Source organism: Solanum dulcamara, chromosome 1 (genome assembly GCF_947179165.1).
Source record: "Solanum dulcamara chromosome 1, daSolDulc1.2, whole genome shotgun sequence".
Lineage (NCBI taxonomy): Eukaryota > Viridiplantae > Streptophyta > Magnoliopsida > Solanales > Solanaceae > Solanum > Solanum dulcamara.
In genome coordinates this window covers 20,319,029-20,341,426 of record NC_077237.1, presented here as the reverse complement: position 1 = coordinate 20,341,426, position 22,398 = coordinate 20,319,029, and the positions used below count along the sequence as shown (strand labels likewise).

The 22,398-nt window shown below is 35.3% G+C and overlaps 2 protein-coding genes across 5 annotated transcripts; one reads left to right on the top strand and one right to left on the bottom strand.

Annotated features, from left to right (window-relative positions):
- Positions 1-3,592: 3,592 nt before the first annotated feature.
- On the top strand, positions 3,593-18,532 carry LOC129902976 (protein TRIGALACTOSYLDIACYLGLYCEROL 3, chloroplastic). Of its 3 annotated transcripts, XM_055978449.1 has the most exons (10): positions 3,596-4,093; positions 6,928-7,059; positions 8,102-8,197; positions 8,316-8,393; positions 8,499-8,560; positions 8,715-8,790; positions 9,090-9,197; positions 16,932-17,107; positions 17,187-17,271; positions 18,052-18,532. In XM_055978449.1, the coding sequence occupies exons 1-10, from the start codon at positions 3,605-3,607 to the stop codon at positions 18,088-18,090; spliced, it is 1,341 nt and encodes a 446-aa protein (XP_055834424.1). In that variant the 5' UTR covers positions 3,596-3,604; the 3' UTR covers positions 18,091-18,532. The 3 variants fall into 3 exon arrangements, 2 of the variants coding, with proteins under 2 accessions (XP_055834431.1, XP_055834424.1); XR_008770175.1 differs by lacking the exon at positions 18,052-18,532 and having other exon boundaries at positions 3,593-4,093; positions 16,912-17,107; XM_055978456.1 differs by lacking the exon at positions 6,928-7,059 and having other exon boundaries at positions 3,594-4,093.
- A 564-nt stretch (positions 18,533-19,096) lies between these two features.
- Positions 19,097-21,696, bottom strand: LOC129902962 (receptor-like protein CLAVATA2). Of its 2 annotated transcripts, XM_055978437.1 has the most exons (2): positions 21,108-21,695; positions 19,097-20,699 (listed from the first exon to the last, which is right to left on the bottom strand). In XM_055978437.1, the coding sequence occupies exons 1-2, from the start codon at positions 21,433-21,435 to the stop codon at positions 19,210-19,212; spliced, it is 1,818 nt and encodes a 605-aa protein (XP_055834412.1). In that variant the 5' UTR covers positions 21,436-21,695; the 3' UTR covers positions 19,097-19,209. The 2 variants fall into 2 exon arrangements, with proteins under 2 accessions (XP_055834412.1, XP_055834403.1); XM_055978428.1 differs by having other exon boundaries at positions 19,097-21,696.
- Positions 21,697-22,398: the final 702 nt, after the last annotated feature.

Below are 22,398 nucleotides of genomic sequence, written 5' to 3'. Positions count from 1 at the left end.
AAAAGTTGAGAATTTTCTTTTTCAAATTCCACTCATCATCTCTCCAATGGGCAGTGACAACCATATAAGTTAGATTTTGAAGTGATGTCCACGTATCACTAGTAAAACATACACGTTGATTATGAATAAGCTTTTTAAGCTTTTCTTTCTCTTCTTGATATATTTTCAAACATTGTCTAGCAAGAGTCAAGCAAGAAGGTAATTGAAAATTAGGTAAAGCAACTGCCATTAATCTCCTAAAACCTTCCCCTTCAACAACTTTAAAAGGTTGTTTGTCAATAATGACAAACTCAGCAATGGCTCTCCTAATCTTATTGACGTTAATCACAATATTTTCTACAGTACATGTACTATATGCATGTTCCCCTTTTTTAACTACCTTGATTCTTGATTGATTTCTATCAATAATTCTAAGAGGGAAATTAGGACAAACCTCATTTAAATGTCTCCACAGCGTTGAGGTCCCATTTGTACTTTCAGAAGCAAAGTTACTAGTACAGTAGTTACATTCACCCTTTTCTTACCCCATGTATCAAGATATTCAATATAGTGTTTCCAAACGCTGGATGTTCTCCTGTCACTACTTACAAGGCTGATCAGGGTCACAAAGAGTTGATTGTTTCCGCTTTTTAGCATGATTGGGAGTAATATCACGAGTTTTATCACCGTCAAGCTCAGATTTCAGCAAAGTAATTGGAGATACTTTGTTGGTTACCTCCATTGGCTCCACCTCTTTTTGAGTAGTTGTAGTTTCCATCTAAAAAAAAGTATCCAAAAATCTAAATAAATAGAGAAATCCAAAATCATTAGATAAAAACTAAATCAACAGAAAAAACCTAAATCAGTGAAGAAAATCTAAAATAGCAGAGAAATAAAATAAAAAAACACATACAAGATGAAAGACTAGAGAAGCAATTCATTTAAGTAAAACTTCAAAAACACAAAAGTAATTACAAAAACGAAGAGTAGGGGACATACAAAAAGTAACCAAAAAAATAAAAGGAAGAAAAAGTTACAGACTTACAGGGATTAAAATTTCTTGCACTCAATTGTTATTGTGAGAGACTGAGAGCAGAATAGAGATCTACAGGGTTTGGAAGGAAATAAGAGGGAACTGAAAATCTAACGAGGAAAAAAATTATTTATGCTAACTATTCAGTAAGAATTTTTTATTTTACTTTAAATATAAATGGGCTTGGAAAACATGGGCTAGACTTTTTTCTTAGAATCGTCCTAAATTATGAAGAAAAAAGACAGTCCGGTGCACTAAAGCTTCCGCTATGCGCGGGGTCCAAGAAATCGTCCTAAATTATGAAAAAGTTAAAAAATAGATAAAGTTTAATAAACATATATAAATATATATAATATTTTAAATAAGTATATATTTATCGGTTCGATTCGATTTAGTTCGGTTTTCTTTATTGGTAACACCAAATCAAACCAAATGTTATCGGTTTTTAAAAATCTAAAACCAAACTAAACCAAACCGAGCCGTTTTTCGGTTTATTAAATCGGTTTGACTTGGTTTATCGGTTCGGATTGGTTTTTCGGTCTCGTTCGAACACCTCTAAATAAAGCATGTAAAATAACAAAAATACCCCTCTTAAACTTTCTTTTATACACCACTTTTACGTTCATGTATATTAATATAATTTGTAACAACATTTATAATAACATTCGCAACCTTAATTAATCATTGTTTTTATGATAAGTATATTTTTCTATTAAAAACTTATATTTTATAAATACAATTTCTAGTTATGTTTATGTTATAAGTTGAATTTATTTATCTAATTCTTATGTTTAATTATATTATGATTTCTCTTAAAATGTTCACTCCACTATTAAATTATATATTTTTTAATTATATAGTTTATTACTCACTTAAAAATTATATCTTGTATATCAATTAAAATGTTGATAATTTTAATAATAAATTTTTGTAACTTTAATAAACTTAAAATGGAAGTTTTATTTTTAAGCTAAATAAGATGAAAGTTTAATTTTAAAAACACATGGCACAATCATGGAAATGCATACACAAAAATATTTAAGTTAAATAAGAGAGAAATTTTATTTTTAAGAATGAATAACTAAATCTTGCAAAAAACTGTAAAAAAATAAATTAAATAAGGTGCAAAATATTTTTATAAACAAACAACTTATTCTTAGAAATTATGTAATGAATATAATTTTTAATAGGCGAACCCCATTGGTGGCCCCCTAAAGTTGGCACCAACTTTTACTTAGACACCTAAACCAGGAGATGTTCCTTTTAGACACCTTATGTAAGGGTCGAATGTGTCATTTTGACACTTTTTTGACAATCTCCAAAATATATTAAGTGTGTGTAATGCACTTGCATGACGTGTCAAAAACAATGAATTAAATAAAGACACGTGGCCTTTTTTTATCTAAATAATATATATTTTTAAAATAAAAATTAACAACTATTAACCATCACCCACCCCGCCGTCATCTTCTCCAACCCCACCCACCCCAACCCCAACCCCTTCCCCACCCCGTCGTCGTCTTCTCCAACCCCACCCTAACCCTAATCCCTCCCTACCCCACCAAATCTTCTTCTCCTCCAACACCCACCCAACGCTATCCATATTATCTAAAGAGGAAAAAAAAGTTCAGCTTCAAAGATATGTTCAAATTGACCCTAAAGATCTGACATACCGTGTTAATGAAAAATAAAACTCTCCACCTATTTCCGATCCTACTTCATCTGCTTATCCCCAATTCCATTTTTCTTCTAAAAAACAATATTTTCAATACATTTTTGTGAAATTCTTCATTCTTTGATGCAATCAAGTAAACAAATTAAGCTATAAATCAAATTAACAACCAAAAGAAAACAAAATAGATAGTTCGCCTTCTTCTTCTTCCTCATCCTCATCACTATCAACAACAACTTCTAGGTCAAAGAATTCTGAACCAGTCCAAAAAAATGCTAAAAAATGAAGAAGAAGAACAGCAAAAAAATATATTATTTTTTAAGAAAAAATGCTCTTCACGCGCTTTAAATGAGTGCAGCACACACAATGTGTCAAGTCAGCACAAAGTATTAAAATAACACATCGGAGCCTTACTTGAGGTGTCTAAAATGAACAAAGCCCAATTGAGGTGTCTAAGTGAAAGTTGATGCCAACTTTAGAAGGCCACCGATGGGTTTCGCCTTTTTAATATGACAAAAACTACTCTCAACATAACTTATCCCAACATAACTTGTATCCAAACCAACCAACCCTTAAATATATAGTTATGGAACCATTTTACACCTACTCGTTATACCTACGAGACTATTTATGAGCATAATTAATCCCAACATAACTTGTATCCAAACCAAATAATCTCTAAATATATAATTTTTTTTTTGTTTTCCACCCTCGCTATACCTACGAGACTCTTTATGAGCATAACTAATGATACCTATATTGAAGTTTGACTAAATACAAATTCACACCAAGAAGTTCCATATTGAAGTTTGGAGGTGAAGTGCTCCATATTTAAAAAATTCAAACCCAAATTTTTTTAATTAAGGACGAAGCAATACTTAGCTCGCAACCTGATGGTCTAAAATAGTAGGGAGCGATTTATGAGATTTTCGTTACACCTAGGAGACTATTTACGACATTTTCTCTATCAGGGTGCTTCTCGAGCCACTTCATGTCTCTCTTCCTTTTCATTGAGAGTGACTAATATCATTTCTCCAATTTCCCCCAAATTTATCCTTGGAATTCGATCTATTTCATGGTTTTTGAGTCCAATTTCGATCTGGGTCAGCGCCAGAATTTCCCATCTTAACTTCTCTAAAGTGGGTTTTGTTTGGCGAAACTCAATGGTTTCTTTTGTGGGTTCTGTTATGTCGCCTGCCGTAAACATTTGCAAAAGCAGCAGTGGCCCCTCTTCTTCTTCTTCTTCTAGCTACATGAAAACATTTTCCCCCAATTCTGATTTAGGAAAGCCATTCTTGGTGCGTTCCCTGACGAATAGGAAGGATAAATGGACTGTTTGTGCTTGTGTTGCACCCCCAAGGGACTACAAAACTGCTGACTCTGATCGGTTTCCCAATACAAGATTCAATGTAAGATTATAATGAATGGATTTTGGGTCTTCCAATTATCCAGATTCTTGATTTTGGGATCTGTTTGTAGTTCACATATGTCTTTCTGATGTATATGCTATAGGCTAGTCCAGTTTTCCATTGCTTGCTCTATGCAGTTCCATCTATTCCATTTTATATAGTGGTATTTGATGGGACAAAAAGTTTAGGATGTTAAATTGGATTTTTATAATTGTATTAGCTATAGCAGCAACAAAAACAATAACATTAGTCCCATACATTGGGGTCTGGGAGGGTAGTGTGTAGACTTAACTCTACCTCTGAGGTAATGTAGAGAGGTTGTTTCCATAGAACCCCGGCTCAATCGTATTAGCTATAGAAGAAGAAAATAATGATTCATAATTTAGTTTGATATAAAACATCACATCATCGTTAAAATTTGAATAGTGAAATGATTTTGAGTGCTTGAGAGTTGTGGAACTTTTATAGAAATGGAATGGTGTAGTATATGTTAGGCCATTCGAAATAGAAAGAATGCCATATAAAGTGGGATAGCTGGAGTACTGATAGTAGGTGACAAAGCTTCATGAATCATGTTGGATTGAGGTTGTTACTGAAATCAGTGTGTGCGCGGTAGATTTTTTGGTTCTCTTAGGCAAGGTGGTCGAGTATTGAGAACTTAGTATAAGTTGGAGTGCCAAAGTAGAAATGTCTATCTTTTCATGCTAATAGTTCCATAATGCTAATGCCTTGTTGGCACACTTCTCTTTCGGACTCCATTTGGTGAAAGTTCCTTCTTGGTGAGCTATTCCCAGCATTTGTTGTCTTAAACGTTGGAAAATTTGTTCCAATCAAATGCAGAAAGACTATCTTCATATTGGATGTAATACATTTTCCCCTAACTTTCACCACTATTACTTTAAATACTAATCAGAAATACTATTTCAAAATTTTAACTATCTAATAAGAAATCACTAATCAGAAATATCACATTTTGCTGATCTCACGGACAAAATCAACATACACCTTCTGTTTCAATTTGCTCGTCTTACAGAAAGAATGTCACTCTCTATATTTAGTAGATGTTTGGTCATAAAAATTGAGAAATTTGGAAAAAAGTTGAAAATTGGAGTTGTGTTTGGACATGAATACATATTGGAGTTGTTTTTGAATTTTTGCAAGTTATTTAAAGTGATAATTGTGAAAACAACTTTTTGGAGTTTTCCGAATTCTGGAAAAAAAATTGTAACAATTCTATGTCCAAACAGTTTTCCGGAATAGGATTCCAAAAAAGTGAAAAATATGCATATCTAGTGGGGGATCTTAGTAAATCTTAAAAAGTTAAGCACCGAAATAAGACCAGTCGGAGAGAGAGAAGCAAAAGAGAAAGAGTAGAAGGCCAAGACAAGAACGAGTAAGATATGGACATCAAAGGTATCTTTAAGGTTAGCTCTGCCTATAAATTTTTGAACCAAGGAAATCAACAGCCACAACAGTGGCTATGGAAGCATATTTGAAAGGTGAAGATACCTTTCAAAGTTGTCTGTTTCACTTGGCTATTGGCAAGGGAAGTTGTTTTAACTCAAGAAAACCTTGACAAAAGGAAATTCTTCCTTTGTTCCGGATGTTACCTCTGTGGTGAAGAGGGTGAGACAGTCAGTCATTTATTTCTGTAGTGCAGGATTACATCTCTGCTATGGAGGATTTTTGTCAGCCTTGGGTATTTTTTGGGTTATGCCCAACAAAATCACACAACTATTATATAGTTGGGAGGAGGCAGGAGCAGGTGCTGCAGACAGAGATAGATAGAGAATTGTCCCAGCCTGTATTTGGCGAACAATATGGAAAGAGAGGAATTCTAGATGTTTTGAGGACAAAAATTGTGATCTACAAAAGATCAAGTTAAACTGCATTAAGCTTTTTTGTTTTTGGTGTAAACAGATGTACTTAGAAGAATTGAGTCAATCGTTGATATCCTAGGCTCTTGTTAGGATTGCTGATTTAGTTCTTTTTTTTGACATGTTGTAGATATGGTTTTCAGTACAACCTATGTACTGTCTTTGTCAATATACACAAATGTTACCTTCTCAAAAAAGAAGAAGACAAGAACAAAAAGCAGAATACATATTGAGCAATGGTGTGGGGAATGTGGGTGGACTTCTACGTTGATCTGGGAGAGTTCCAAATAAAGATGAAGGATTCCTCTAGCTGGTTGAGTTGGGATATGCCATGAGTGCTCAAACAGTGACAAACTTGATTTCTCATTGCAAAAGTTGCTAATAGTATCTGTTTTGTTAGATACTCATGTCAAAACCTCTTTCACTAGATTGCAAATTTAATTTTCATGCCCAAAGACAGTTCTACCATGGAGCATGTTTTTACTTATCTGGGTAGGGTCAATGAGTGATCACGAAGGCGGAAGGTCCATGACCTAGTTTGATGATCTGTGCTGCACTTGGGAGAGGTATTAATCTAAGATTGGCTCAAGTGGTCGAGCCTATGGCATAATGTCATTAAAGGAACTCAAGAAGCATGTAGTTTTGGGTTTTCATTTTGGAGAACTCTTCTAGGATACCTTTTAAATTTTGGTACTTGTAAATATGTAATGCTTGCTGCTTTTGTTGGAATCTCATTGGATGACACTTTTTATTACACCATTCTCAATGGGAAAACCTTGGCATTAACTAACTTTTGTGCTAGAATGTTTTTTTTCCAGATAAATGATTGTCTGCTAGATATTTTCTTTTTTTAGGATATAAATGAGTTGCTTTGCATTTATCAGATGGTGAAGACATTTGAATATTGCCTAGTTTATTGTATCTACCTTGATTTCGCTCTTTGTCTTGTTTGAATAGCATGAATCTGCTAAATCGGAGAATGTGAGCTTGTTGAGAGAGCCTGAGGATGAGTCCGATGTGCTTATTGAGTGTAGAAATGTTTGCAAGTCATTTGGCGACAAGCATATCTTAAGAGGTGTGAGCTTAAAGGTGAACTCTCATTTATTTCCTTTGGCAACTGCTTGTATGCACCTTGGGCATTTAAATTCCAGTCTATTCTACTTCAGCGACTGATATTATGACTGATATTATATTGTGGGGCTTTCATACAAACAATGACTGGTTGTAGTGAATCATTTCCTACTTATATTTTATGATGGAGAAGTTGATATAATGATTAGTTTTCTCTATGCCTTGACACTAAATAGCTAGAATTTTCAACTTCACCATGCATGAATGCTACCTGCCTTGCTTCCCACTTAGGTTGGTTAAAAGGTTCTTTTTCTTTCCTTTGTTTGCTAGTCTGATAGTGTTTTCTTCCTTACTTGTGCCTTATGCAAATCTATTTTATGTTGTTAGAAATTGTTTTGTATGCAATCTTTGCCTTATAGTTTCCAAAATAAGAGCAATAAAGTTAGATTTGCATAAGTTCGCTTGAGGTAGAGATTTAGTGTCCGTTTGGATTAGCTTATTTTTTGGGTGATTTTGACTTTTAAGCACTTTTTTGGTTTTGAAGTTGTTTGGAAAGGTTAAAAAGTGCTTTAAGAATTCACTTTTAGGCCAAAAAAGTTTTAAAATAAGCCAAAAGCCAAAAGTAGGGTATCCTCTACTTGTGACTTTTAGCTTTTGACTTATAAGTTACTTTTTATATGCCCATCCAAACAGGCCCTTAGCTTATAAGGATGTGTAACACATATGTACTATAAACCAGTAGATTCATCATGAATTGTTTGTGAAAAGTATGAGTTCCCCAGGGTGAAGTTAATTTTTTGAACTCCCAATTTGTTTGAGCTATTGGGTATTGCAATTTGGTGTAATTTTTTGGTAAGAAGTTTTATGGATTATGATTGAAAGAGCAATAAAGGTAGAGGTTAGGAAACTTCACTTGAGGAAAGAAAGATAGTTGGCTACAGTAACACTGATTGCTTTCATTTCCATACCCGGGTTGGGTTCTATGTTCATGATTTCTTGTTCTTTGCATTTGGTGAAAGTACGGACAACTTTTAATCACCACTCTTACCCTTTGTTACAGATCAGACATGGTGAGGCTGTTGGAATTATTGGGCCTTCTGGCACAGGGAAATCAACAATCTTAAAGATAATGGCTGGCCTTCTTGCTCCTGATAAAGTATATGTGCATTATGTTTCTCTTGTGGCTTGTGTATTTGTCTCAGAATACAGCTGTGTGATTTCTGAAAATTTTGAATTTTGCCATTATCTCTGCTAATAAACTTCATTTAATGCAGGGGGAAGTCTTAATCCGAGGTAAACTGCGTAATGGATTAGTGAGTGACGAGGAAATTTCTGGGCTTAGGATTGGCTTAGTACGTTACATGTTCTGAGCTCTTTTTTTGTTGTCCAGTGAAGTTGTATGGAGATACTTGTTGAATTTTTTTGTAATCTTATGAACATATCCATCCCCATAACAGGTGTTTCAGAGTGCTGCCCTTTTTGATTCATTAACCGTTCGTGAAAATGTTGGTTTCTTGCTGTAAGATACTCTCAACGCTCTAATTATCCCAAAAAGAAAAGATATTCTCAGCTCTACTGAATTCTGAAGTTTATCTGTTAGCTATACGGATTAAAAATCAGAAAATCCAGGTTATACATAGATTAACTGGATCTTCTTCTCTTTGGAATTCTAGCTATGAGAATTCAGCTATGCCAGAGGATCAAATTGCACAGCTTGTAACTGAAACTTTAGCTGCTGTTGGTTTGAAGGTATGTGCAATGATGTACATATATTTGATAATGATGTCTACTTTTTTCATTAAAAAATGTATCCAGGTTCCTAACATAGTTTATCAATGAAAATAGTTCAACTTTGAAAGTGCTATTTGCATTATCACTTCAAGATCTCCCTCTCTCTCGCAGTAGGGAAATGCCTTGCTTTTTTCTCTTCTGTTCATTGGGGAGAGTGAATTAAAGGAGGGAATAGAGGATTCATCATTATAGTAATGTGTTTATTTTATGATGATTAATTTTTCGTAGATGCCAATTTCAGTTTTATTTCTATGCAGGAAGTTGAAGACCGATTACCCTCGGAATTGTCTGGTGGTATGAAGAAAAGAGTTGCTCTAGCTCGTTCTATAATTTTTGATACGACAAAAGACATAGTAGAGCCAGAGGTATGTTACAGCTGCTTCACGACATGCTGTTATTCTGCTACATGGATTGCTGTTATCTGGTTAATTTTTATTTTTACTTCATGCTTGCTCTGTGATCCTGAATTGGTAAAATATTTTCAAATGAAGGATTTATCCACTTCCCATTTCATTCCTAAAGTTGGTCTAAATGGCATGAGAAAAAAGAAAAATAGATAACTTATGATGGAGATATCAGTACTGGAGCTAGTACATAGTCTCGTTATTCTTCCTTATTAGTAGGCACATTAGCACACTATAATTTCTTGTGCTCTGATTTCTGTTATTATCTATTACTTTCTGTACTTTGATTACTCTATTTTATCCCTATCGTTCTCGTTATTTGCTTTCTCATATATGTCTTATCTAACCTCTTTTATGCTTTTATGCTTTTATTGAGCCGAGGGTCTTTCGGAAACAGCCGTCCTACCTTGGTAGGAGTCAGGTCTGCGTACACTTTACCCTCCCTAGACCCCACGATGTGGAATTTCACTGGGTTGTTGTTGTTGTTTTTGTGATGTTTTTAAACTTGAGGTGCTCCCATTCTTCTGAAATATCTTTATTGAAATTCGTGATAGTTCTGTAATCAGGAGAGCCTTTACTATGAACTGTTGGTTTAAGATGAGTTCACACTTACTCTTTGGATGCTGTTTGGATTGTTTGAGTAAAAGGTTGGATGTCCAATTGATATTGTTCATAGTCGTACTAGATGGAAAAGAAAAACTAAGTTCACATCTAATCTTCTAGGCAAGTTAAATGATTGTTTGACTTGATGAATTCTACTCCATAAAGATGATACTGAGTGCAATTTGCAAACAAAAGGAAAGGATTCCTGGCAAATACTGCTGATTGTGCAGTGTCAAACTGTCGATAAATGTTTTCTGCCGTACCCTTTGGCAGTACAGATTTTGTATCTCCACAAGTCTAAATGGAACGACATGGTTAGTGAAGATTCATATAGCCGACCCAACTAGCTAGGGATTGAGGCATCATTTGATGTTGCTATATTTATTGATAGCTTCTTTACTAAACAAACTATCAATGAATCTTTATATTTTTTTAAAAGAACTATCAATTGATGTTTTACAAAAAATTGTAATGTAAAAGAGTAATGATGCATATCCTGATCCTGGTATATGTATTGACGCACAGTCATATATTCATACCTTCTCTGGAGTGAAAAGTAATAAGTGGTCATGTTTAGTCAAAGATGCAGGGCTCTATGTTTTTTAATTAAAAAAACTTCAATAAATGTTTTACAAAAATATGTGATGCAAAGGGGTTGTGGCACATATCCTGACCATGGTTGATGTATTGACGCATAGTTTGTATATTCATTTCTTTATATAGTGACAAGTAATAAGTGCTCACAATCTCTCATGATGCACTTCTCTATGTTTTCTTTTGGGGTCTTCTCTTTGTTGGTTGTTTTGTTTTGTTTTACTGTGTTAAGAATATTACACTTAAGTTTTAGACTACAAGGGGTCGTTTGTAGAGTGTATAAAAATAATTTTAAATAGAGTATTAGTAATGCTGGTATTAGTATTATTTCTTATGCATTGTTTGGTTTGGTATATTAAAAATAGCATGCATTGCATAAAAATATTAATAGATTTTAGCTGGCACATGTCTGGTGCGCTCCAAACGACAGGGAAGAGAGAGAGGAGGTCTGGTGGGAACTAACTTCAGTGAGAGGGCTGTTCTCAGGTCCTTGGGTGGTGGGTGGTGATTTCAATACTGTGAGATATCCATCAGAGAAAAGGAACTGCACCAGATTCAATAAGGGAATGCTAGATTTTTCCGACTTTATTGAAGACAAGGAGCTAGTGGATCCGCAGCTAGCAGATGATAGTTTTACTTGGAAGAGAGGGGAAAGACATGATTCGGCAGCCTGACAGATTTTTCATATCTGAAGAATGGGAGACATCCTTCAGAAACATCAAACAATCCACATTGCAAAGGGTCACCTCTGACCATTGCCCTCTGATTTTAGAATGTGGGAACTGGGAAAGGTCAAATTCCTATTTTAAGTTTGAAAAGTGGTGGTACAAACTGAAAATTTCAAAGAAATGGTAAAGACCTGGTGGGACTCAAACAATTTTTGGGGAAGGCCAGAGTTTATCTTAGCAAGTAAACTAAAACACTTGCAAGATAAACTCAAAGAATGGAGCAAAACAAGACGAGGCAATCTGGGGATGCAGAAACAAAGTATTCTAAATCAATTGGCTGAATTAGATGGGATCCAAGACCATAGACAATTGACTGATGATGAGACCTACTTGAGAGCTGTACTCACAGTTGAATTTGAAGAAAACGCAGAGGGAGGAAATAGCTTGGAGACAGATCCAGGGCTCTATGATTAAAAGGAGACAGAAACACAAAGTTCTTTCATAGAACTGCAAATTACCATAGGAGGTACAATAATATTGACAAGTTATCAGTCAATGGAGTGTGCACAGGAGAACCAACAGTGATCAAAGAAGAGATCATTATTTTTTATCAGAAACTATATGCTGAAACAGAAAGGTGGAGGCCTCAGTTCAATCCTAGAACTAGTACTATGGTGAATGAGACAGATAATATCATGTTGCAGGATCAGTTCAGTGAGAAGGAAATTAAGGAGTGTGTTATGGCAAGTGCTGGGGATAAAGCACCTGGCCCTGATGGCTACACCATGACCTTCCTTATTGCATGCTGGGATGTGGTTAGTAAAGATGTTGTGGCAGCAGTACAAAACTTTCATAATCAGAATTTTGTTTGAAAAAAGCTTCAATGCCACTTTCATAGCACTGATCCCAAAAAAGATAGGGGCTAAAGAGTTAAAGGACTTCAGACCTTTTAGTTTAATAGGAAGCATATACAAGATCATATCTAAAGTTCTAACTGAAAGGCTTAAGAAAGTGGTTCCAAAGCTACTGGCTGATCAACCGATGGCTTTCATAAAAGGCAGGCAGATCATGGATGCAATCTTGATTGCAACTGTGTGTGTGGATGTAAGAAAGATCAGCAAAATCCCAGGAATTCTATGTAAGTTAGATATTGAAAAAGCTTACGATCACATTCACTGGGATTTCCTCAGGAAGACTTTGGAGAATATGGATTTTGGGGACAAATGGATAAAGTGGCTGAAATTTTGCATCACATCTGTGAAATTCTCTGTTCTTATAAATGGATCTCCCTCTGGTTTCTTCCCATCTGAGAGAGGATTGAGACAAGGGGACCCCCTATCTCCTTTTCTTTTCATCCTGGAAATGGATGGATAAGAGGTTTCAGTGCCAACATGAATGATAAGCAGAGCCTAGCTATTTCACACCTACAATATGCTGATGACACTCTGATCTTCTGTGATGCGAGAGCTCCCAACTCAAGTATTTGAGAGTTATCTTGATCTTGTTTGAAGCCATTTCAGGTTTACACATTAATTGGGGGAAAAGCTTTATTTACCCAGCTAATGAGGTGCCTAGCATAAGAGTGTTAGCAAATATTTTGGGGGGAAATATAGGGGAGCTCCCCACAGTGTATCTTGGAATGCCTTTGGGGGATAAGAGCAAGTCAAAAGGCATCTGGTACAATGTTTTAGAAAAGTGTGAAAAAAAGTTAGCAAAATGGAAAAGCAAATATCTGTCTCTGGGTGGAAGAGTCGCTCTCATAAATATTGTGTTGGATGCCTTGCCTACATATATGATGTCAGTCTTCCCCATGCCTACAAATGTAATTGACAAAATAGATGCCATCAAGAGGAATTTTTTGTGGCAAGGAAACTATGATTCTAATGATCACAAAATTCATCTAGTAAAGTGGGATCAAGTTATCCTCAGCAAAAAGGTAGGGGGCATGGGGATAAGGAATCTTAAAATTCAGAATCAAAGCCTTCTAATGAAGTGGCTTTGAAGATTTGCATCACAGGAACAAGCTTTGTGGAAGGAAACAATCAAGACCAAGTTTGGTATGGAGAACAAATGGACTACCAACTTGCCAACACAACCCTATGGGACTGGAGTATGGAGGGCTGTCAGAAACCAGTGGATCAGGTTTGCCAACAAATGCAAAATCAAGGTAGGAAATGGGGGAAAGACTGTTCTGGGAAGATATGTGGGTGGGACAGGAAAGTCGGAAGAACAAGTTCTCTGATTTGTTCATTTTAAGTCTCCAAAAGCTATCCACTATCAGAGAAGTGAGAGATAGTCAGGGGTGGGACCTAAGCTTTAGAAGACATCTGAATGATTGAGAAATTAACAGAGTGGCTGAACAGTTAAATATTTTGGAACAATACAAAGAACTAAACTCCAATGAGGACAGTTTATTTTGGAATCCTGACAAGAAAGGAACGTTTACAGTAGGCTCAGCTTACAGAAGGTTACAGAGATCAAACTCACATGGTGGTAGTCTACCTTTCAAGGTAGCATGTTTTACTTGGCTTCTAGCCAATCAGGTTACACTCACCCAGGACAATCTAATGAAAAGAGGTTTCAAATTTGTTTTAGGTGCTCTTTTTGTGAATGTGAGATTGAGACAATAAACCATCTCTTTCTACATTGTAGAGAGACTGTTAAATTATGGCAGATTTTCTTTAACTTAAGGGGCATAAGCTGGACTATGCCAAGGAGCATCAAAGAAGTTTTAGCCTGTTGGAATAGAGAAGGAAATCAGCCAGGACACAGGGAGAGATGGAATATTGTCCCCGCCTGCATTTGGTGGACTATATGGATGGAAAGGAACTAGAGATGCTCACTGCAGAAACTGAAGATGAACAGTCTGGTCCTTTTCTTTTTTTGGTGTAAACATGAGTATCCTCAAGAAGAAGAGGATATTCCTAGTATTCTAGATTATTTGTAATGTAGCAGTAGTTTTTATATTCCTTGGTTTTTTTGGCTGCAAGTATTACCGGAATACTTCCTGAGTATTCCTTTGTTCATAATACAAGTTACCTTTCTCAAAAAAAACAGATGTAAAAAAGGTTTTGAAGTGTAATTGGGTCTTTAACCATGCTTACATATACCTCTTTTCTTTCACATTTTGTTCCACAAGAATCCCATTGTGATATGCAAATTCGAAATATTTGCCCATTATGAGCCCGTTTGGATGGGCTTAAAAAAGTAACTTTTATGTATGAAGTGCTTTTAGAACTTTGAAGTACTGAAAGTTATTTTTATAAATAAGCAGTTGAGTGTTTGGATAAAAGTGCTTAAATGAGGAAAATAATGTGAATTTTAGGGTTAAAAGAATAAAAAGGGTAGTTTGAGAATTTAGTTAAAATATAAGAGATATATAAGTAATTTCTATGGTCAAAGAAAATGACTTTAAACACTTAGAAAAAAAAAGTTAGGAATCCTAACTTTTCATTTTTGACCGACTTTAAGAACTTTATGGCTTAAAGTTAGCATTAGGCAAACACGTCCAAAAGCTAAAAGAGGGCTTTAAGTTGGTTTTGACCAACTTAAAGCCCATCCAAACGGGCTCTATGTATGAATTTTGCTTCTTTTTTTAAAGGTTTTATACCTAAGGTACCTTCTTGTTCTTCTAAAGTCATTAGAGGCGTGAATTTATTCCTTTAATGTAATTTGTATTCTTTAAATAATACACTTGCACAAACAAAATAAAAATTGGAACTCAAAACTACAAAGTAACCAAGCAAAAGCCGACTATTTTGATCTTATCTAAGCTTGTATTTGCGTATTCATATTGTCCTCTTTATTTTTTATTTTCTTGAAGTATAAGGAAATTGAAGAAGTTAAACGGGGGATTATAGGATTTTGATTCATATCCACCGAAATAAGAGAAGATAATTTTACTATACAAAAGAATAGGTTGATGCATAAGGAGAACTATATCCGTTTGTTACACAGATTTGGAAGAAGGAAGTTTTATTCAATATTTTAAACTTCGTCCGAATGGGGATAATATGTGTAATTAACTCTATTATTTCCTTTTCCCAATAAGTAAAATTTTCCTTCTTTTTTAAACTTCACGGTGCACTGAACAATTTGATTGTAGCATGCTTGATAGACCTCTATCTCTGCTAAGCCTGGAAATCAGCCTCCTTATATTCAAAGTTGAGAAATTCTTTTTAACAATGTCCAGATAATGATGGATAGACGAGGCGTTCAAACTGAAACCCTTGGTGATAACAAAATCAACTGGACTGCTTTAGGAATTGAGTCTTGTAGGCTGTCCATTGGCTCCTCCATAGTAACAGAGTGGATTATTTAAAAAGAGCCGTGTAGTCAAAGTCAGCTTTATCCATATCATTGAACATCCTAATTTCTATAAAAAGGTTCATCATTAATAATTCGGACCGATATAGTTGCTGATTTCAAAAATAAAAATTCAGACTGATACACACTATGTGCAGCAGCCAAAATTAATGTTAATAATTGAACTTCTCTATTTAGATTTATGATATATGCTTCAAATTAACCACTTACATAGGACGGTATGTTTAAGAACTCAATACAGATTTGGGGGGCGGGCCAGGCTGGGCGTGGGGGTGAGGTGGGGGGGGGGGGGGTTGGAGTAAAAATTAAACCAAGAATAGGAAATGAGAGGGCACATAATGTGTTCATAGTTATAGAAGGTGATGGAAAAGTGAAGTGAGAGGGAGAAGCCAAGGATAGTGTGAGTATTTGTAAGAGAGGAAGGTGAGATTTTCTGAGGCTATATAAGTATATTGGAAAATATGTTGCGGGGACGAAAAAACATGTTTTGTGAAAACTATTTGACTTTCAGATTGACAGTACAATATTTATTTTCTGCAGCACTCTCTTTTGGGACTTTTCGGGCCCAACTTTTTGCTTTGTTTTTTTGATGACTTTCTAGAATATATATAAAATTTCTGGGTCTACAGACCTTATTTTGCGAAAAAAAGAAAAGAAAAACTATGAAAACTAAATGTTTTGGTAATTTCGTTTTATTTTACCATTTTAGTAAGTTGCCTGATGAAGTTCTCTCATGATAATACCAAGTTCTAGTATTTCTCAAAAAATTCTCAGAAAGTGTCTCTTAGCCTTCTTGCTATATGTCAAAAGGAAGCTCCATTCATGTATGTTCCTTAACAGTTGCTTGTCAATGTATCACATTTCAGTATCTCTGACAGAAATTTACTGATCAAAAAAGGTGTGCGCACACATATTCTCACAGAAATTCATTCAGGGTGAAAATCATAAGAGATGGACCTTATATGTTGTACCAGTTCTATAATCTGCTTCTGTCCGTATTCTTTTTGTCCTTCCCCAGTCTGGGTTTTTTCTCTTTAGTTATATTTTCTAATTAATATCTGCAAAAGTATTTGTTCCTCCTTCATCTGAGATTAGCCTGAACACATGTTGTTAAAGCAATATAGGTAATAGAACAAAAGGGCAATGCATCAGGGATTGTGTCCTTTAAAAACAAGTATTTGGATGTATATGGTGTGCACATTGTCTCCTGATGTAATTTGTTATGGGTACTCCATGATGGTATAACTTGATATCAAGGGATGCTGTTTGTTTGAGTTGTTTTCTACTTTCTTCATGATACCCCCATATAACCAATTTTTTTTTTGTTTTTGAAGAACAACCATGCCGCTGTGGTTTTACATATCTTCTTTCTTTTTCATTGAAAGATTTTGATCTCACGGTGGTTCCCTCATGTTTTCATGCTGGTAGGAAATAAATAATACTTTAGGAATATATTTACTGCATGATTAACCAAGTAATCTCAGTTGTATGCATTGCTGAGTAGGTGCTCTTGTATGATGAACCAACAGCTGGACTTGATCCGATTGCATCAACCGTTGTAGAAGATCTCATTCGCTCGGTTCACGCTGCAGGCGAGGATGCACTTGGGAAGCCTGGGAAGATTGCATCATATGTTGTCGTCACACATCAACACAGTACTATTAAAAGAGCTGTTGACAGGTTCTGATTCTTGTTTTTAGACATGATTACATTGCTTATCCTACAAACCATCCGAAAGTTTGAGGTTCCTTCTGTGCAGGCTAATATTTCTTTATGAAGGTAAGGTCGTCTGGCAAGGAATGACTCATGAGTTCTCCACATCAGCTAATCCTATTGTTCGGCAGGTAATGATGGTCATGGTTAGGTTTTGTTTCTGTAAAACTGAATGCTGATTTCTTACCTTACAAGCTAGGAGTAAGAGACAACAGTAAATGCTTACCTGCACCGGGTGTTTACACCCACTCAATCATTTTAACCTTAGTTTAACTAAAAATTAAAGTGAGAATGCATATCACTTTATCATGGTTAAGTGATAATTTTTTGTATATGAAAGACACATGTCTTACATTCATTAGTCGGGTGTAAACACGTGATGCAGGCAAGTTCTTACCAGATATAACTTACCGTGGCATCTGAATCAACCTTCTGTTTATGAATTAGTCCTAATTTTCTTTAAATTATAATCTCGATATTTAGAAACTATACAAGCATTGTCTCTATCGAAGTAGTAGAAAGTAAACATTTTAAATATTACTGAGATTTCACTAAACAGAGAATTTCAAGCATATAGGTAACTGTTGAATATTTACTTCTGTTACTACTGATTTATTAGAACAATAAGTAGTTTAGTTGTAGGATGAGTCTTTATTTAATTCAGTTAGATAAGTTTAATTGAGATATTATACACTTCTGATTGTTTATCCTGCAGATTTTCTGATTTCAAGTTGGCTATTTGTAGCCCCTCCATGCTTTAATAAAGTTATAAAGAGAAAATTTCAATCACTTTGAATATTTATGGATAAAGAGATATATCCATTCCATAGAAAATTTACATGTTTTCTTCTGGTTATTTGGCTCTTCTCGGTGAAGATTTTAAAACCATTGTTTGTTTCATTGTCTGTCAGTTTGCATCAGGGAGCTTAGATGGTCCTATTAGATATTAGCTTCTGCAGCCACAAGAAATACTTGGTCTTACTCGTAGAGTTGACTTTACCTACTAGCTGAACTTCGTACACCAGCTTGCTGCTTTCAAGGCTGACCTTGTCAAGCAACAAAAGAGAGATCAATGCCTGAAAAGTAGTCAAATTTGCAGCTCTTATTTTGCTGAGCCTGCTCCCATGAATTTGCGCATCATAGAAGAAGTTTCTGGTTTTAATTTACTGTTCACATTCATCTTTGTAATCGGTCTCCATCATTTTTAGCGATAAAGTGTTGACAAATCCAATTGTGGCATCATGTTATAACAGCGTAGCAACTTGATAGTAAAGTATCATGTTGAAACGAATTGATTATCTTACTGTAGTACATTGTGTAACATAATAAGCATCTTCATGTAGAAATGATTGTGATTTTATTTCAGCTTTGTTATATACATTAATAGTATAACATGATGGCGCTCGATAGTGAGGGATCATGTAGATATGGTTTTGTTATTTTTTTCAACTTTGTCATAAACATCATAGAATTTTGATTACTTTATCACCTCCACCAAATTATTCCATGGATGAGGACAAATTCTTCCTGCAACACTTCAAAGGAATAAATTCCATGACACTATAAAAGGAAGATAACAAGTTTATGCTTGAAGACCGATGATTTGATAGTTCACATGCTTGGAATATAGCTCGAAAAAGGTTGTGTTTGTTTAATATATTGAGGCAATGTAGGAATATGAATCTTGAAGACCGATGATTTGGCAAGGAGCATTTCTTCCTTTGATGAGCTTTTTACATAATATGAATCTAGATTAATCGGATACATGAATTTCAAAGACTAAATGGTTATGCTAAAAAAACAAATTGGAATACTCTTTGGACTTTGGTGGTTCTAGATCCTCCATGTCCTTGATGATGTGGTAACTCAAATAGAGAAAGCCATAGAAGAACTGTTCCATAGAAAGTATCACAGCAGAAAATCAACATTCAACTAACTAAAATCAACATGAACCACAGTTAACTAACTACTTAAAATAAATGGCTGGTTAGTAAACAAGATATGCTTGAAGCAGTTTTGCCATATGATACAATTCATAAGTTGCTGTACAATGTGATCTCTTATCACTTTCAACCCGCTAAACTTTTTGTTTGCAGAATACAGCTTCTTGTTCGAGATGAACAAAATAAAACGATGACGCCAACATAGAAGCTAACTAAAGCACTTATACAGAAAACCCAAACTGATAATGGTCCCTCTTCCATTTCCTCTTCAAATTTCTTCCCTGGTTCTACTGGGGAAGTTCTCTGACAGACATTAACCGATGATTCCATACATAAGTCTGGATTGCCAGCAAATGCTCCAGGAAATTTCCAATAACCTCGCTTCGTGGGAATAACACCAGAGAAGCAATTATATGACAGATTTAAAACTGTCAAATTTCTGAGGACAGTAATGTTTTCAGGGATGTGGCCAGACAAAGAATTATGCGACAAATCAAGAGCCTTTAGCTTCTGCAACTTCCCTAAACTCCCTGGAACCAGACCATTAAGAAAATTGTATGACAAATTAAGGTACTCCAAACCATGTAATCCAAACAGACCCTCTGGAATTTCACCATGAAGCAAATTGTCAGACAGATCAATTCCTATTATGGTTGTGAGGTTATAGTTGAAGCTCAAACTAGTTTCATCAGCAACGAGGGAAAGTTTGATATCCAGGCTTCGAGCAGAAATTGATGGTACTGCAGGAATGGTCTTCCTATTGTCGCCGTTGTAGAAATTTGGACTAGTGTTAAAGTTACCATCTGGTATATATCCCGAGAATTTGTTCCCAGAAAAATCCAAAGTATGAATAGCCTGAAATGTAAACAACCAACTTGGCAGAGATCCACTGAACTTGTTCCGAGCAAGGGAGAGGAATTTGAGGTTCGACCATTTGGTTATTGCATCATTTAGAGATCCTGAGAGATTGTTAGAGCTCAAATCAACAACTTCCAAGGACTTGCAGCCTGCCAATGTCAGTGGGATCTCACCAGAAATCTTGTTGTTTCCTATATCAAATATCTTTAGACTATCTAACGCGTCAAGAACAGGTTGAATTTCCCCAGAAAGATTATTATTGTTTAGTATCAGTGCCAATAGTTGGAAACAACCAACAATGTTCAAAGGAATCGAACCAGTGAGGAAGTTATGTGAGAGATCAATCACCTGTAGATAGGTCAAGTTACCAATCCTTTCTGGTATTTCTCCCACAAGAAGATTGTAAGACAGAAACAATGCTTGCAAACTCTTCAATTCTGTTATCGTCACAGGGATATTACCAGAGAACTGATTGTGAGACAGGTCAAGAAGTAGAAGTCCAGGTTTCTCTGATGCCTCGACAATCCTACTTGGAATCTTCCCTGATAGCTCGTTATAACTCAAGTCCAACAAACATAACCTCTCCGAAAAAACCAGTCTTGGCGAGATACCATATCGTAATTCATTATGTGACAAGTTGAGCTGCGTCAAGCCCCCAAGACTGGAGATACACGTCGGTATGCCTCCAAGAATTGAATTGTTTGCTAAATTGAGAAGTGTAAGTGATTCCCTTAAAGAATATAGACAAGGCAAAGTACCTGATAACATATTAGACTCAAGATTAAGTGAGACCAATTCTTGGTTGAAATCCCCCACATTTCCTATCAAACTATTGTGGGACAAGTCCAAATATTTCAAAGGCATCAAATTTAACAAGCTCTTAGGTATATCCCCATGAAAACTGTTAAACCCCAAGTTGAGTTTTTCAAGTGACATTGAGAAATTCCCCATCCACATTGGTATTTTACCACTCAACATGTTATGGCTAAGGTCAAGCTCAATTAACTTACTCATGGTTGTTGCAAATGTACTAGGAACAAACGCAGTTAACATATTATAGCTAAGATCTAAGGTCTTAAGGCTCCACAACTTCCATAAACAAGATGGTATTGAATTGTTAAAGCTATTATGAGACAACACAAGTGTTTCAAGAAAAGTGAGATTACACAAACAAGGATGAACCTGTCCTGACAAGTTGAACCTTGTGAGGTTGAGTCCAGTGACTCTTCCGGTCTGGTTAGACCGGGTGACACCGGTCCAGTTTGATAGAGGAACACTGACATCCCAGCTTGACAAAGGGTTTTCTTGAAACTGTAACTTGAAGAGCAAAAGCAAACCCATGTCTTCTGTTTCAAGATTGACAACCCCATCAAAAGAAACAGCAAATGCAGAGGAAAGTGGGTTCAAGAAAGGGAAAATCAAGAAGAATAGGAAAAAGATTGAAACTTTGAGGGAATAAGAAGTTCTACAAGGCACAAGAACTGATTCTGCCATGGAAGAAAAGAAAATGAGCTAAGCTAGAGGTAAAAAAGATTAGTGAAGTGTGTGTTTGTGTGGGTGCTAATGCTAGCTAAGGAGAAAGGGGAAAGGGGAATGGGGTCCTCGGGCAGGGTTTATAGACACAGTGTATGTATGAAAGGAATCATTGGTGAGAGTATAGAGGGTAAGCTGAAAGTAGATACTTCATTGAGAGCCACCACTAAAGAACCAACATTCTTTCTTGTTTCTTGTTTCTTTTTAAAAAAAATACCATATTTTATCCAGAGGAACACACTGGATATTTCTACAGTAGCCCCACTGCCCTTTTCAAAATAAATACTTTTATCCATATTTCTCTTCGTTTGAAAATTGTGAAATCATAATATAAATTTTAAATCACATGTTTAAATATTAATTTCATCTCATAATTTTAAATTACGAAATAAAATTACATATTCAGATACATAATAACATTTGTGGGTCTATAACGAGTTCTTGCTAAGAGAAATAAAAAAAATTCAAATTAAATTTTCAAATTTGACGACTAAAGCCACATTAGTGGTAACGAATGAATTACATAAAATGAAGGAGTATTTATGTCACGTTAATCTTCTTCAATCAATGTGTCCCAAAAAGATCGGTGACACTTATTCTCAAAAACATGATTTTAAAAGTTTTTTTTTTCGAAATTCGCTCTTGTTTTGAGAAACTCGCAAAATAATTTTGACTTTTGAAATTAATATATGGAGTTCTATTTTGTGAGGTTTGCACTTAAGCATTCAACTGTGCGTCTAAATATGTTTGTTATTAAAGGCGGATTCAGGATTTTGAATCTCTGGATGTCACGCAACTTTGAATAGTAACCTATGACAAAAATTTCAGCGTAGAGTAAAATAATACTTAATATTCATTAGCAAATTTGCATACAAAATTTAGACTTGTTTTATTGATTTAGTTAAGATTTTATTTGCAAGAGGT